Below are 16,534 nucleotides of genomic sequence, written 5' to 3' on the forward strand. Positions count from 1 at the left end.
TTAACCAATGTCAATAGAATAAAAATAATAAATAAATAAATAAATAAATAAATATCAATAAAATATATAAAGAACTCATACAACTCAACAACAAAAAATCGATTCTATTGAAAATGGGAAGAAGACAGATATTTTTCCAAAGAGGAAACGCAGATGGCCAATAGACATAGGAAAAGATACTCAAGTTCGCTAATCATCAAAGAAATGCAAATTAAAACCACAGTGAAATATCACTTCAACGTGTCAGATTGGCTATCATCAACAAATGTTGGCAAGGATGTGGAGAAAAGGGAACCTTCATTCACTGTAGGTGGGATTTAAATTGGTACAGCCACTATGGAAAACAGTCTGGAAGTTTCTCAAAAAATTAAAAACCTATATATACCTTTTGACCCAGCATTGCACTTCTGGGTGTTTATCCCAAGAAAACCAAAACAATAATTCGTAAAGATCTATGCACCCTTATGTTCATGGCAGCACAATTTACAATACCAAGATATGGAAGCAACCTAAAAGCCCATTAACAGACGACTGCATAGAGAATATGGTTCATATATACAAAGGAATATTACTCAGCTATTAAAAAAATGAAATCCTACCATTTGCAATGAAATGGATGGACCTAGAGGTTATTATGCTGAGTGTAATAAGTCAGACAGAGAAAGATAAATACTATACGATTTCACTTATATGCGGAATCTAAGGAAAAAAAGAATAAACTAATCAAAAACAAACAAATATAGGACAATCTGGTGACAGGTAGAGGGGAGGAAGATTGGGGGCTGGGAGAAAGGGGTAAAAGGTTAAAGAAGTACAATTAGTAGTTGATTGATGGTCATGGGGATGGGGAGCACTAGGGAATGCAGTAAGCAAAAATGTAATATTACAGCTAGAGCCAGAAGAGAGGAAGAGCAATCGGGGGATCATTTTTTCATAAACTATGTAAATGTTTAAGCAATGTACTATATACTTAAAAGGAATAATAAAAATTTTTAAAAAGTAATAGGTAAATACAAGAGAAAGTCAGGGTTCTTTCATCTTCAAAGTGAGTTGGGTGATATGACCATAAATACAAATTATTTAGAAGAGCTCATTATCTCATTCTTGTAGCCTATGCTCCAGTCTCTAAGCTGTTCCATCTTCTTTCTCCTGAGGGTCCTTATCCTCAGAGCAGCATTTTTAAGGCTTTCTGCCAAGATGAGGACACAAAAGATTCCATAGCTATTTTATGGAACTGGGTCTCCAAGGAGCCTTTTGTTTATTCATGAAGTTACAAGTTCGCTACATAAAACAAATGCCAATCTTGTTAATGTGGAAACCGCCTTCTGCCCAGGAAATATCCAAATCTCCAAAACCTGAGAGAATTCTTGATGCTTCTCAACTCTCAGAACTGCTTTTGATTTTCAGGTATTGGCTGCATGAGGGAATACGCCTTAGGTTTATAATAACCAGAATCTTTTGGGATGAAAACTTCATAATTTTTGGTGAGGACAGAAAGATCTATGCATTTCCAAACTGCACATGAATATAGAGTGAAATAACAAGCACTGCAGCATAGAAAGGCAAAAACAGATTTAAGCCTTAAGAACTAATGTTGCTCAACAACAACCCGAAGTTATGATTGACTGACAAAAAAGTAAGTACAATGAAGTTTTTATTTGCAGTGCCCTTTGTAAAATATGGTCATAAACGTCCACCTAAAAAATTTATTATATCTGTCTTTATCAAATCAGAGATGTTAGTATGCATTTTGATGTTTTGTAATAAACCAAAGTTATTTATTATAAGTCAGTTTTGAAATTCATTATACTAGAATACATGAAAAATCATAGCAGGTTGATTTTTATGCATTAGTTAGTGTAGTATAATTTGAGAGATCAAGACAGTAAACTCCTACCTTATCCTTAATCGTAAAAAGGAAGAAGGTACACATACGCATTTACACACACACGCACACACAAATATGATCATCACTCCCATGCAAAACAAGGTTCATATAGTCATGATTTATCATCACACTTGACACCCCTCCCTTCATTACAAATACTGATTCATCAGAACTTCAGAATAAACAGAAATGAATCAGTCACATTCGAGCGTCAATTACTTTCTCTATTCCTGCTTTGTAACATCTAGGATAAACTGAGTTTCATGGATAAACTGTATGATTGAAAAAGACACCATGTTATTTTCAGAACACTGAAACCTGACTAGCATGTGCAAGGCTGAATTCAGTATCGCAGCGATACTGTGCCTGCGTGCCCAAGACGTTAGGGGAAGGGGAAGTAAACTCAACTAAGTGTTCTTTACAGCATCCCCAATTCATCGACTGTGTTTGCACCCTGAGTAGCCCTTAATCTGGAGGAAGCTTTCAGCCTTCAAGCAAAGAAAAAAACCAAAACAATGTCGGTCGTCTCTACCATAGTGTCTGCGAACCTCGAGGCTTAACTGAGGACACTACACATCTTTTTGCGAGAGTTGATCCTGCCCCCAGATCAGTAAGAAGAGGACATTTTAAACAGGGACGATAAAAAGTAAAATCACGTAAAATAATAACTCGGGCCTGCAGAGGGAATTCCTAATTGTTCACTGACTCAGGGAAATTTCAAGCCCTGGAGACACCGACTACAGGTATCTGAATTCCTTTGTAATTCACTGATGAGAGCTAAAAAATAACCTCGCAAAATTTATCTCAGTATTACACAGCATTTGACCACTAGCTTCCATAACTCATGGGTAGATAGACTGAGCCAAAAGGATTGGGAACAAAGTAAAACTATATGATTGGAAGATAAGGCAAGAACGAAAATTTAGTTACTTCTCATAACCGCAAGAAAAACGTTACACACAGAGAAGATGATCACTTCAAGAGAGTCAAGTCAGTTTGCTTAGCACTTATAGCCAGTGTGGAGGGCTCGTTTGGGCTTCACTACACTCTATTCAAGTGTCTCTGAATTCTTCACGCAGACTGGGCAGAAAGCAGGAATCCATGATGAGAAACCACACAATAACAACATTCATCCTGCTGGGACTGACCGATGACCCACAACTGAAAGTTCTGATTTTCATCTTTCTTTTTTTCACCTACATGTTGAGTGTAGCCGGGAACCTGACCATTATCTCCCTCACCTTCGTAGATTGCCATCTTAGAACAGCCATGTACTTTTTTCTCCAAAATTTCTCTTTCTTAGAAATCTCATTCACGACTGCTTGTATTCCCCGATTTTTGTACAACATATCAACCGGCGACAAAATCATTACCTATGATGCTTGTGCTGTCCAAATATTTTTTACCTATCTTTTTGGGATAACAGAATTTTTTCTCCTAGCCGCTATGTCCTTCGACCGCTACGTGGCCATCTGCAAACCCTTGCATTATGTGACGATCATGAATAACAGAGTCTGCAATAGGCTTATCATCAGCTGTTGGATGGCTGGTTTGTTCATCATAATCCCCCCACTTAGCCTGGGGCTCAGTCTGGAATTCTGTGACTCTAATGTTATCGATCACTTTTTCTGTGATGCCACCCCTCTGCTAAAGATAGCATGCTCAGACACAGGGTTCATAGAGCGAATGATTTTAGTGTGCGCTGTGTTGACTTTTATCATGACCCTTGTCTGTGTTGTTCTGTCCTACATGTATATCATCGTGACAATTCTAAGGTTCTCTTCTGCTCAGCAAAGGACGAAGGCCTTTTCCACCTGTTCTTCCCACATGGTTGTGGTTTCCATGACCTATGGCAGCTGCATCTTCATCTATATCAAACCTTCAGCAAAGGAAGAGGTCGCTCTTAACAAAGGGGTTTCTCTGCTCATTTCTTCTATTTCACCAATGTTGAACCCATTTATTTATACCCTGAGAAACAAGCAAGTGAAGAAAGCCTTGAATGACTCATTCAAAAGGATTGCATTCTCTTTAAAAAGTAAGAGAAAAGAGGAGTTGATTACTCACAATGGAGGATGAATATTCCCTCAACTTTTCTGGTAAAATTCTAGTCATGTTTGTGTCGTAATCATCTCTCTTCTAGTTTATGAACATTTTGCAACTTCTTTTACTTGACTGATGGTGTACTGTAACAAATTAATTCCTCTATTCCAAATCTATTTAACAATTCCGTTCTCATGGGTACAGTTGTATCATAAAATTGGAGTTACAGGTTATAAATAAGGTGTGATGCAGTAATAAAAAGCACAAGTTTTTGTAAGAATATATTATATAGGAAAATATGTCAGACTAAACCAATGAAAGAGCACTATCACTACAAACATTTGAAACATTCTCAGTACCATTTAATAACTATTATTCTCAATGTTTAGCTTATCTTATAGCAAATAAGGGAAATCCCTAGGTGGCAGCGATAAAGAGGGAACTGAAAACAGGCAGCCTAAGTCTACAAACTGACATAAGTATGCATAGACTACAGAAGAGTGAATAAAGACATTTCATGATGTACCCAAGCAGAATGAATTAAGTACCACAAGAAGATGGAATATGAAATCTCCATAGCCACATGATGAAAAAATTTAGAACTAGCACAACAGCATGCAATCACATTACCACACTGATGTACATTCGATGAAAGGTAGAATTAAAAACAATCTGCCTGCCCAAATTTAGATGATAAATTTGAATATTTTTGGCTATTTGTTTTTTTTCCAAAAAAAAAAGAACAGAAAATTTTCCCTAATGTACCTTAAAACCCTGATTTTACATTCACACAGTAGAGTTTTTAAAGTCTACAAATCAGATATAAAATTGGAAATTAAAAAATACGAATTTGATCTCAAAGGCAAGAAAAGTAAACGGAAAAATAAATGAATGCGACTACATCAAACTAACAGGCTTCTGCACAACAAAAAATACCATCAACAAACCAAAGAGTCAACCAACTGAATGGAAACATATGTGCAAACAATGCCTCTGATAAGGGGTTAATGCCCAAAATATATAAAGAGCCCATACAACTCAACAACAAAAACACAAACAATCCAACTATAAAATGGGCAGAGGACCTGAATGGAAACTTCAAAGAAGACATACAAACAGCCTGCAGATATATGAACAGATACTCAACATCGCCAACTATTAGGGAAATGCAAATCAAAACCCAATGAGATATCACCTCACAAGTGTTGGAGAGGTTCTGGGGTGAAAGGAATGCTTATACACTGTTGGTAGAAATGTAAATTGGTACAGCCACTAATACAAACAGGATTAAAGTCAAAATCAAAAACCAAATAGGAATTTCTAGTCTCCTCCGTGTTAGTTAACATTGTTTAGGATGATCTTTAAAAGTCATAAAATAAGAAAAGAAAATAGTCCTTATAAATACTAGAGAGATGATATAAAAATGTTTTAGCAATTTGAATATGCATCTTTTAAGCATTTCTAATTCTGAAAATGAAATGTGTTTTATAATGTATGACATCTTAGCATTGATATCATAATTTAATTAGCAACATTTTTTTCAAAGAAGACGTCTTTGGATCGATGTTGTTTTAATTTCATATAAAGAGGCATACATTCAGCTCTCCATATCTTCAGGTTCTGCATCCACAGATTCGCCCAACAGCGGATAGAAAATATTAGGGGAGAAAAAGTTACATTGTTGATGATGTGTACTATGTGGTTAGGCCTACACTGGTGCCTCTGTACTGAACCATACAGACTCTTTTATTCTTGTCATTATTCCCAAACACACAGTATAAAACTAAATACATAGCGTTTACATTGCATTACGTATCAGAAGTAATCTAGAGATAATTTAAAGTATACGGGAGGATATTTGTAGGTAATACGTAAATACTACATCATCATATATAAGAAACTTTGAACATCCGAGGATTTGGGTATCCAAGAGGAGTCCTGGATTCAATCCCCCGTGGATACCGAGGGACGACTGTATACTCTTCTGCGAACTTTATTGAAAAAGATAAATGCAAGAAACTAATAGAAAACTAATAGAATTCAGAAGAGAATTTAAGCTGGATGAAGAATACATTTTTTAGAATCACTGGCCTATTTTTATGTAGCAATAAACACTGAAAAGCAAAGTAGGAAAATAATTTTAATCATAATAGGAATAAAGGGATGTCATTAAAAAGTAAAACATGGCTTTCTAAATTAAGGAGATACATTAGATTTAAAGACATAAAATCTGAAAAATACAGTAAAAGAGTTATTTTATTCCTGGTTGCAAAGATTTATATCAAAAATATAATAATTCACCCAAAATAACATATAGAATCCAATGCAATTTTCACTGGAATTCCAACTATTATGTTATTAATAACACAAAATTATTTCCAGATCTACCTGGAAGAATTAAAAACCACAAATAATCGATGAATGTACGAATATTATCTATCAAAATAAATTTAAAATATGTATTGGCCTAGGATTAATTAAAGGCACAGAACAAGAAATACAAAAACAGAATGTGTAAATAAGCTAATATATTCAATTATAAAGATGGAATTTAAGTTCAGTGAATAAAATACGTATTGTTTATGAACGTTGTTCCAACAACTTATTCTTCTGTAAGTGAATATGTTAAACCTATCTTTCGCAACATACACATTAACAAATCTCAAATGGATTTGAGACCAAAATATTATTTCTATCTGTTATGTATCTTGACAGATACATAATAGACAGATAGATAATAGATAGATGGTAGATGATAGATAGAGAGATAGATGATAGGTAGATAGATAGATAGATAGTTAGTTGATAGATGACAGAGATGATATACACACACACGTCGTGTATTTTCTGTAAGAAAATATGAACGCATTTGTGTATTTTTCTATAAGAAAGAAAAAAAACCAAGATGTTAAAATAAAAAGAGATATTATACTCTCAACATACATAATTTAAAACATTTTATAATTCAATGTTATACGTCAATATATCTCAATAAAGTTGGGGAAAAATATCTTTTCTACCTAAGAGGAAATAAAGTTAGTAAATAAAAACATGACAAAATTGTTCATCCTTCAGCATATTCGAAGAAATGCAAATGAAAGCAACTTTAAAATAGCATTTTACAGCTATAAAAATAGCAAAATTGTAGCTTTTTATCATAAGAATTGTCAATGTTGAAACGAGATGATGTATTCATTCTTGATGGCATTGTTAATACAATCCTTTTGGAAAGGATCATGACAATAAAGAGCAGTAGCCATGAATAAATATAGTCATAAAATAAAACATTTATAAATGAAGTATGTCATATGCTACGTAGTAAAAAGTGTGTGCTAGATTAATATCTAAATTATGAAAATGGGTCTTAAATATAGGAACAGGGTATACAAATACTTCAAAAGGAAAATGAAGAATACGAATAGGTAACTTGTCTAAGTACAAATTTGGTCAAACTCATGGATAGTCAAAAGGTAAGGGAAGAGGTTCAAATACATGGTGACGGAAGGAGATTTGACTTTGGGTGGTGAACACACAATGCGATATGCAGATGATGTATTATTGAATTTTGCACTTGGAACCTATATAATTTTATTAACCAATGTCATCCCAATAAATTTAATAATAACAAAAAAGATGTTGGGAATTGAGAAGAGCTCTTACCCTTCTTGCTTATTGGAATCCTTGAGAAATAGCTATTCTTACACAATGTCTGTTGAAATGTTAACCGTCATGGTTTATTCTGTAAAGTAATAAAGCATTTCACTTAAAAAATGCATACCAAATTTTTGTACTGCTGAGATAGAGTAGCCTCATTCTTCTCACATCCTCCCCCCTTGCAACTAATGGTGTAAACATGCATAGAAAGTCCCTTAAAGATAGAAAGATGAGGGTGGGCTGGTCAAAGACCTTGGCACTAGAGGAACAACATGGCAGTGAGTACTCTCAGTTTATTATTGCCTCCCTATGTCCCACACAGGGTACTACAGAAGCTCCAATCCAGTACCTCCAGCAAGCACAGTTTGCTTTTTAAGGTTCCAAGGAAAGCCTGATCCACCCAGCCAAAGGACTGAGAAGAAGGTGGGCTAACAGCAGAAACCCTTTTTAACAATATTCACCCTGCTCCAGGAAAAGACCAACAAATCCCCTCATATACACCCTTGGTTTCAGATGGGCCAGGTGGATAGCCTCTACCCACATCTAGCATGAAGGAGACCGAACAAGGCTGTGCAAGTTAATCTTCTGCCCTATCCCACTCCAACCCTGTGGCAGCAAGTGGTAAGCTTCAATTCTCCCATCAGGTGATTGTGGCAAGGCCAACAGGAAGCTAATCTCTCATCCTCTGCCTGGCAAATCAGACGGTGCTCCAATTCCCCTACCAGAGTAGTTTCTGTAGTGTCCAGTTGCAAGATCAATCTCCGCCCACACTTAGCAGCAGTGAGACTTTACAAGTGGTACAAGGAGGGGCTAGTCACCACTAGACTTTACTTATCTCTCCCCCAACACCGACATGTTAGCAGGACCTCACGGAGTTGAGCCACCGCCCTTGTCTAGTATGAAAGAGACTGAATAAGGCTGTGCAATTTGGAGCTCGTAAACACTCCACTTTCTCCCCACTACTGAAGTCAGCAAGGCCCAATTGGAAACTGAACCTACATTAAACAGAACCTATACCCACTTAGCATCAAAGAGATGGAAAGAGATAGTGGGAAGTGGTCTTAGTGGCACTTTCTACACCCCTTCCTTCTTTCTCCTCTTATCAGCAGGGCCCTACCAGGAGCTGATTTCCCCTACTTCCTACAGTAACAAAGTGGTATGAACTATCCCTCCCCATACCCTTCCCTGGTGGCAGTGAGGCCCAGCAGGGAGGCGACCATAAACCTTACTCAGGGGCAAAGAGACCGTGATTCACTGTCCCTCTTTCATTAGGAAGGTGTCACTGGGCCTGAGAAGGGATCTGAAATTCTGCTCCACTCGTCTACAATAAAGCAATGTGAGCTAGTGCACCGATTTTACCAGGCTAAAGTTGTCAGGGCTAAATATGAAGCTGACTATGAACATCCGCCCAGCCCTCATGTTACATCTTAAAGGGATACTTCCCACTTTAAAAAAATAATAATAAAATAGACCCAGAGTCTTGTATAAAATATCCTATACGTTCAGAATATGATTTTTAAGAAATCAGTTGTCATACTGGCAAACAGGAAAATCACAACGCAAATGTGAAGAGGCAGCAAATACTTGCACCAAGATAAATCGGTTGTGGATTTACTTGACAATGATTTTTAAAAAGCCATCATATGGCATTTGTCTTTATGGTTTTTTATAGTAGTTAATGTATTTTAAAAAAAATTTTCTTTTTCATTGACAATTGGCATACAACATCGTATTTGTTTCAGGTGTACAACGTACTGATTAGATTTTTATGTAGCTTTATGAAGTGATCACCCAATAAATCTAGTACCATCTGACACCGTACATAGTTATTATAATATTATTGACTGTATTCCTTATGTTATACTTTATATCCTCATGACTATTTGTAACCGCAAATTTGTATTTCTTAACCTCTTCCCCTTTCTTACCGAATCCCCCCTATAAACTCCTCTCCCATCTGGCGACCATTAGGACGTTCTCTGTATATATGAGTTTATTTCTGTTTTGTTTGTTTGTTTTGTTCTTTAGGTTCCACATGTAAGTGAAATCATATGGCATTGCATAAATAAGTAAAAATAAAAAGCCATTTTAAAAATGCCTCAAGAAGCAAAAACATATTCTGTGGAAACGAAACACAAAAAATAAAAAACCTCAGCAAAGAAATAGAGTGTAAAAAAAAAAGAATCGAATAGAAACTATAGTTAAAAAACTTGTTCGATGGGCTAGATACTGGAGTGGAATTGACAGAGGAGAGAATCAATGGTCTTGAGGACAGACTAATCTAATTTACTCAATCTAATAAGTAGAAAGAAAGAAAAATAAATGAAGAGAGTCTCAAGGACCTTTGGGATACTAACAAAACAGCTAACGTCCCTATAATCAGATTCCCAAGAGAGGAAAATGAGTGCAGAACTGAAAGAGTACTTGAAGAAATAATGGCTGAAAATTTCCCCAAATTAGCAGAAGACATTGTTCTGTAACTACACTCTGGGTTACTATAAAGACATTCTCAGACAAAGGAGAACTAAGGATTGCCAACAAATCTTTCCTTAAAAAAATGTTCCCAGATAAACAAACCCAGAAAATTTGTAGCTAAAGGACCTGCCCTGCAAGAAACACTAAAGGGAGACCTTCAGGTTGAAATGAAAGGACACTAGACAATAACTTAAAGTCACCCAAATAAATAAAGGGCACCAATAATGGTAAATACATAGGGAAATATAAAGAACAATATCAATTATGTTTGTAATTTTTTTCTGCTATCTGATTTAAGACACCTGAATAAACAAACAATAAAATTGTGTGGCTGAGTTTATAATGCATAAAGATGTAATTTGTATAACAATAACGATACCAAGGCAGGAGGAGGGAGCAGAGCTGTATTGGAGCAGTTCTACATGCTATTGAAATTAATTTGGTTTATTCAGAACTTTAGATTAGATATTTAGAACTTTACATTTAGATTGTTAAAGTTAAAATGTTCATTATAATCTTCAAGACAACTAAGAATATAACTCAAAAACATACGGTTGAAGAAGTAACGAGAAAATTAAAAGGGATACTAGAAAAATATTGATTTGATTAAAAAAAGGCAGTAATGAAGGAATAAAGGAACAAAAAAGACATTAGACACACATACACATAACAGTAAAATGGTAGACATACAGCCTACCTCATCAGTAATTATATTAAATATAAACGGAATAAACTTCCTAATCAAAAAGCAGAGATTGACAGAATGTCTACAATTCACAAACTATTCTTTCAAAACCCAAGTAGGTTTTAAATAAAAGGATCAAAAACTCTATACATCAGTGAAAAAAGATCTGGAGTGGCTATATCAGTATCAGACAAAAGAGACTGTATGACAAAAATTGTTACTAGAAGCAAAGAGGGAAATCGTATAATGATAAAACTCTTTCAGAAAGACATATTAGTTATAAACATTTTTCAACTAGCAAGAGAGCCCCCATATCCATTAAACAAAAACTGACAAAAAAGGACAAAATAGATAATTCAAAAATAATTGTGGGAAACTTCAATAATTCACTTTCATTAATGGATAGAATAACTAGACAGAAGATTATCAAGTAAATAATAGGAGGCATGAGCAACACTGTAAATCAATCAGACCTAACAGACATCTATCGAACACTCCATCAAATAACATCAAGATACACATTCTTCTCAAACACACATGGAAGTTCTCTAGGGCAGATCATATACTAGGCCATATAACAAGAATCATTATATTAAAAAGGATTTAAATCACACAAATTGTGTTCTCCAACCACAATGTAATAAAATTACAAATCGATAAATGAAGAAAATTTGGGAAATTTACAATTATATGGAAAGTAAAGAACACATGCCTAGATTGTCAATGGATTAAAGAATAAATCACATGAGAAATGAGAAAATATTTTGAGAAGAATGAAAGCAAAAACACAACACATCAAAACATACAGAATGCAGCTCAAGCAGTGCTTACAGTGAAATGTATAGCAGTAGACACTATATTAAAGAAATAAGATCTCAAATCGTTAACCTAACCTTCCACTTTCAGGAATCTGAAAAAGAACAAACTAAAACCGAAGTGAGCACGTGGAAGCAAATAATAATAGCACAGAAACTGATATAGCCACTCCAGCTTTTTAAAATTAGCGTTACTATATCTTTCTCCATTCCTTTACTTTTATCTATTCGAGACTGTATATAAAGTTGGTTTCTTGTAGACTGTACAGGAATACCAAAAGGAGAAGAAAGAAAGGATGAAACAAAAACTCTTTAAAATTTCTCACAGGGCTTTTGTTTTTTAATTCACTGCGATAATCTCTCTTTTGATTGATATATTAGACAGTCAACATTTAAAATGTATATTCAGATTATTTTAAGCGTTCAAAGGCCCACTGCACAAAGAAAAGTGACTCTGAAAGGTCATGTGTTGACAAATGTTTTCCCTTCTGTCCAACCTTTAATTTGTAGGAAAGAATGTTTTATGGCTTATTCCCCTCTCCCGGGAAATCCTGACTCCTCTTTGTTTCCATTTTTTCCTACAATAATGTAAAATTATATAAAAGTTAAGACAAAGCCGAGGATCCAGGAATAAACAAGTAGTGATTGTTCTCTAAGCAGTATAAATAAGTGAAATGTCACCCAGGCATGTCCTACAGGAATCCTCACCATTGGATCTTTCCTGTATACTCTTGTGTTAAATCCTTGAGTGACCCCGCTCATTAGTTGCTCTGCTCATAATGTATCTTTATACATAAATCAACTTGTTTTAAAATATTGTTTAATAACTAAAAATCATCCCCACAGGAAGACTGTCTGTCTCGAGGAAAAATAGGGGAGAATTCTTCCATACCTCTTTCAGATTCTGGTGGCCCCTAGAATTCTTTGACTTGTGGCAGCATGATTCTGATATCTGCCTTCATCTTCGCATGGCTTTCTTTCCTATGTCTCTTTATTATTCTCTTCTTATGAGGTACCAGTCATTGGATTTCAGGCCTCCTAAAATTCTTAGCTTAATTACATCTGCAAAGACCTTTTCCAAAAAGGTCACAATTGCAGTTTCTGCAGGTGAGAACTTGGACATATCTTTTTCGGGGACACTACTCAATTCACTACAATGGTCAACTGATTTATGACAAAGGTGCCAACACAATCCACTAAAAAAAAAAGTCTTTTTAACAAATGATGCTGTAAAACTAGATATACATATGCAAAAGATTAATCTTATCATGATTTTTGTGCCATATTCAAAAATTTACTTAAAATAAATCATAGAACTTAACATAAAAGATAAAACTCTAAGATAAAACTCTGTTGGAAGAAAACATGGGAGTATGTCTCAGTCACCTTGGGTTAGGCAAAGACTTCTTCCATATAACTCCAAAATCACAAGCAGTAAAAGATAAGCATAAATCAATTTGACTTCATCCAAAATAATTTTTTTCTCAAAAACAACATTCAGAAATTGGAACACCAACACAATGGGATAAAATATTCAAAATTATATATCTGTTAGAAAATTGAATCCAGAATACATAAAGAAAGAACTCTTGCAACTCTACCATAGGAAAACAGTCCAATTAAAAAAAATGGGACTGGCCGCAGTAACATCACTGGCCGCAGTAACATCACTCTGAAATCTCTGCCTCCTCAAATATCTATTGAGAAATAAACAGAAGTCAGTTGATTACATGTCACTATCAGTTAGGTTATTGAATCCTGGCTTATTTCTTATATCTTATTGAATCTTGTCATATCTTATAAGAAAAAAAATTTTTGAGCATTGAGTAATGCCCATAGGATATTGAGCTAAGTAAAGTTACATAGTGATGCATATGTAGCCTAAGAGACAAGGAGAAAGGGTGACAGAAAAGTAGATAGACTGCAGCAATCATTCTCCACTACTTCTAAATTTCATCTAATACATATGCTGACTATGTCCCAGAATTCCCTGACAGGGTTCTAGTTTTCAGGCAAACCATGAGCCTAGCTCCACACTTCTCCAGATTTGTGATGGCCAGCCACCCTGTGAGTTTGACAGTATAGACGGGGCAAATTATACGGTGTGCTTCTCTTCTTACCTCAGTATCAATATAATTGCTTTTTTGAAAAACCATGGAAGGAAGAGAAGGCAGTTATAACTTTTGTCGCAATTGAGAAGGTAACTTCACAATGTGCGTAATTAATACAAATAGTTCTTCCTTAAAAGGGAAAACAAAAGACCACAAAATTTTCTACTAATAGAGTCAGAGATATAGAAATTTTTTTTAAATATTCAGTACCATGGCAATATGAACCAAAGCCCAAATGCGAAGAAATAGTTTTGCCTCTGTGTGTTTGGTAAATTTGGGATATGTAAACTTATTCAAAAAATATTTTTAGGTATTGATAATATATGTGGAGATACGTTAGTTGTCATTGCTATCTCAGCGAGAAAACCATGACTTGCACAAATACATTCTCTGGCTAAACATTAACATTGTGGCAAGTTTTATTTGTTATGGGAGCACATGAGTGGGTGTGTAAGCTAAGAAGTCATCAGAATTGCAGAAAACTTTTATGGGAAGTGGTGCGTCAATTGAAAATCAATAATGATAAGATTTACTAAGGTTGAGTTGGGGGATATGAGAGAAGTGCTTATGACAATACCTGGCACAGAGTGCATGGCTAACAGATGGAAACTGCAAACACACAGGAAAAGAGAGGAGAGTGGCATTCCATGTGGAAGACCAGGACTTCTATTTTAGGCACATTGAAATGAACATGTATGTGATTTGTGCAAGGTGATGTTTGGTAAGAGGGTCAATGTATAAGCAGATATGTTTGGTAGTCAATTCAATATGTAAGTCAGGAGCAACCCACTACTAGAAACAGAAATTTAGTATTCATTAAGTGATAGATGTTATATAAAGTTGTACGAATTGTGGAGAAAACAGTGAGAAAATGTAGTCAGAAGTGAAGAGGAATTAATAGGTCCAAGGAATCAAAATAAGCAAAAAGATAACATAAAAAAAAATCATGCATGCAATTTTTAAGTTAATTTATCAAAGTATTTCATAAATATAAAAACAAAACTTGTATTTAAAATACTGTATTCTGCATAAGAGCTTTCATATTGATAAAGAAATGTGGAAGGAAGCCAAGGAAGGGAAGCTTATTTCGGTCTTCTGTGTAAGTTTTCCATTGTCATAAAATAAAATATACTTTTTTAAAAAAAAATGGGGAAAAAATTCAATTATAAAGCTAGAACAGAGACTCCAAGTTTTGGTCAAGATTCTTTAGAGTGAGGCCAAATTATATATCATGTATTGGCATTTAGAAAAGAACCAAATTGTTAATCAAAACATAATTTTAATAATGTGATTTTTTTACTTAGCTCTGAATAGGGAAGAATTTGGGGGAGTCAAATGACATGCTACCCATGATATCACACATTAGGAGATAAATCTATCACATGTATAGTGTGCTTCAAAATATAACATAAAATATAGCACAGAATAATAGAGCTAATAAAATGTAGTGGAGGTTAATAGAGCTGATTAAATTAGATTTCATACAGATAATGTGATCTATATATTAACCTCTCTGAATTATGGGGGAGGCAGATTGGACAGAAGTCATCAGTGATGAACAACTATACAGTAACAACATTCATTCTGCTGGGACTGACAGATGAGTCTCAGTTGAAAGTTCTGATTTTTATCTTTCTCTTTCTTACCTACACACTGAGTATAACTGAAAACTTGACAATCATCACACTCACCTTTGTGGATCTCCATCTTAAAACACCGATGTACTTTTTTTTTACAAAATTTCTTCTTAGAGACCTCATTCACATCTGCCTGTATTCCCAGATGCTTATATAACACAGCAACAAGTGATAAGATCATTACCTACAATGCCTATATCAGCCAAGTCTTTTTTGCTGATCTCTGTGAAGTAACAGATTTTTTCTGCTGGCTGCCATGTTCTATGATCACTATGTGGCCATCTGCAAACCCTTGCATTATGTGAGCATCATGAGCAGCAAAGCCTGCAGGAGACTTATTTTCTGATAGTTGGATTGTTGATTATAACCTCCCCACTTTATCTGGGGCTGAATCTGAAATTCTGTAATTTGAATGTCATTGCTCATTTTCTCTGATGTTTCACCTTGAAGATATTATGTTCAGACACATGGTTTGTGGAACAAACTGTTTTAATCTATGCTGTGCTGACCCTCATTTTGACTCTTATGTGTGTAGTTCTATCATATACTTGCATTATCAAGACAATTTTAGGATTTCCTTCTGCCTAACAAAGGAAAAAGGCCTTTTCCACCTGTTCTTCCCACATGATTTTGGTTTCTATGACCTATGGCACATGCATGTTCATCTATATGAATCCCACAGCAAAAGAAGAGGTGACTATTAATAAAGAGGTTTCACTACTCGTTTTTTCCATTTCCCCTATGTTAAAACACTTATTTATACACTGAGAAATAGGCAAGTGAAGAATGCCTTCAATGATGCAATCAAAAGAATTGCATCATTCTGAAGGAAGTAAAATAAAATAGCAGTCGATAGTGTTAAATGGCGGCTAAACTTTTCTATAAAATTTACAATTTTTCCACCTTTTAATAATCTATATTTCAGTTAATGTTATATTTCTCAGCTCCTCTGAGTTTATGCAATTTAAGTAATGAAACATTAAAAAGCATAAGTTCACAATAATGAAGTTGATTGAAACTCTGATGCTACTCTAATACAATGGACTGAAATTAAATGGAATTAAAATGATGCATGTCAATAATTATTAGGTTAAGAATAGATTCACATGTATCTAAGTATAAAATAGCATATGACAAACTATGTATCTCAACATATGTTTTTAAATTAATGTTCATACATTTGTAAATATCACATGCAATAGATATGGGCATATTGAAGGAGGAAAAAT

The 16,534-nt window shown here is 34.8% G+C and overlaps 1 protein-coding gene and 1 pseudogene across 1 annotated transcript; both read left to right on the forward strand.

Moving 5' to 3' along the window:
- Positions 1–2,431: 2,431 nt before the first annotated feature.
- LOC120604871 (olfactory receptor 6C2-like) lies at positions 2,432–4,659 on the forward strand. Its single transcript, XM_039865591.1, has one exon. It carries the CDS (start codon positions 2,990–2,992, stop codon positions 3,962–3,964), a length of 975 nt encoding a protein of 324 aa, XP_039721525.1. The 5' UTR covers positions 2,432–2,989; the 3' UTR covers positions 3,965–4,659.
- A 10,563-nt stretch (positions 4,660–15,222) lies between these two features.
- On the forward strand, positions 15,223–16,132 carry LOC120604839 (olfactory receptor 6C2-like; annotated as a pseudogene).
- The last annotated feature ends 402 nt before the right edge of the window (positions 16,133–16,534 follow it).

This window comes from Pteropus medius, unplaced genomic scaffold (genome assembly GCF_902729225.1).
Source record: "Pteropus medius unplaced genomic scaffold, Ma_sr-lr_union100, whole genome shotgun sequence".
Taxonomy (NCBI): domain Eukaryota; kingdom Metazoa; phylum Chordata; class Mammalia; order Chiroptera; family Pteropodidae; genus Pteropus; species Pteropus medius.

Excerpts from the sequence above, each read along its gene's own strand:
- LOC120604871 (XM_039865591.1), top strand. The coding sequence starts at position 2,990 with ATGATGAGAAACCACACAATAACAACATTCATCCTGCTGGGACTGACC.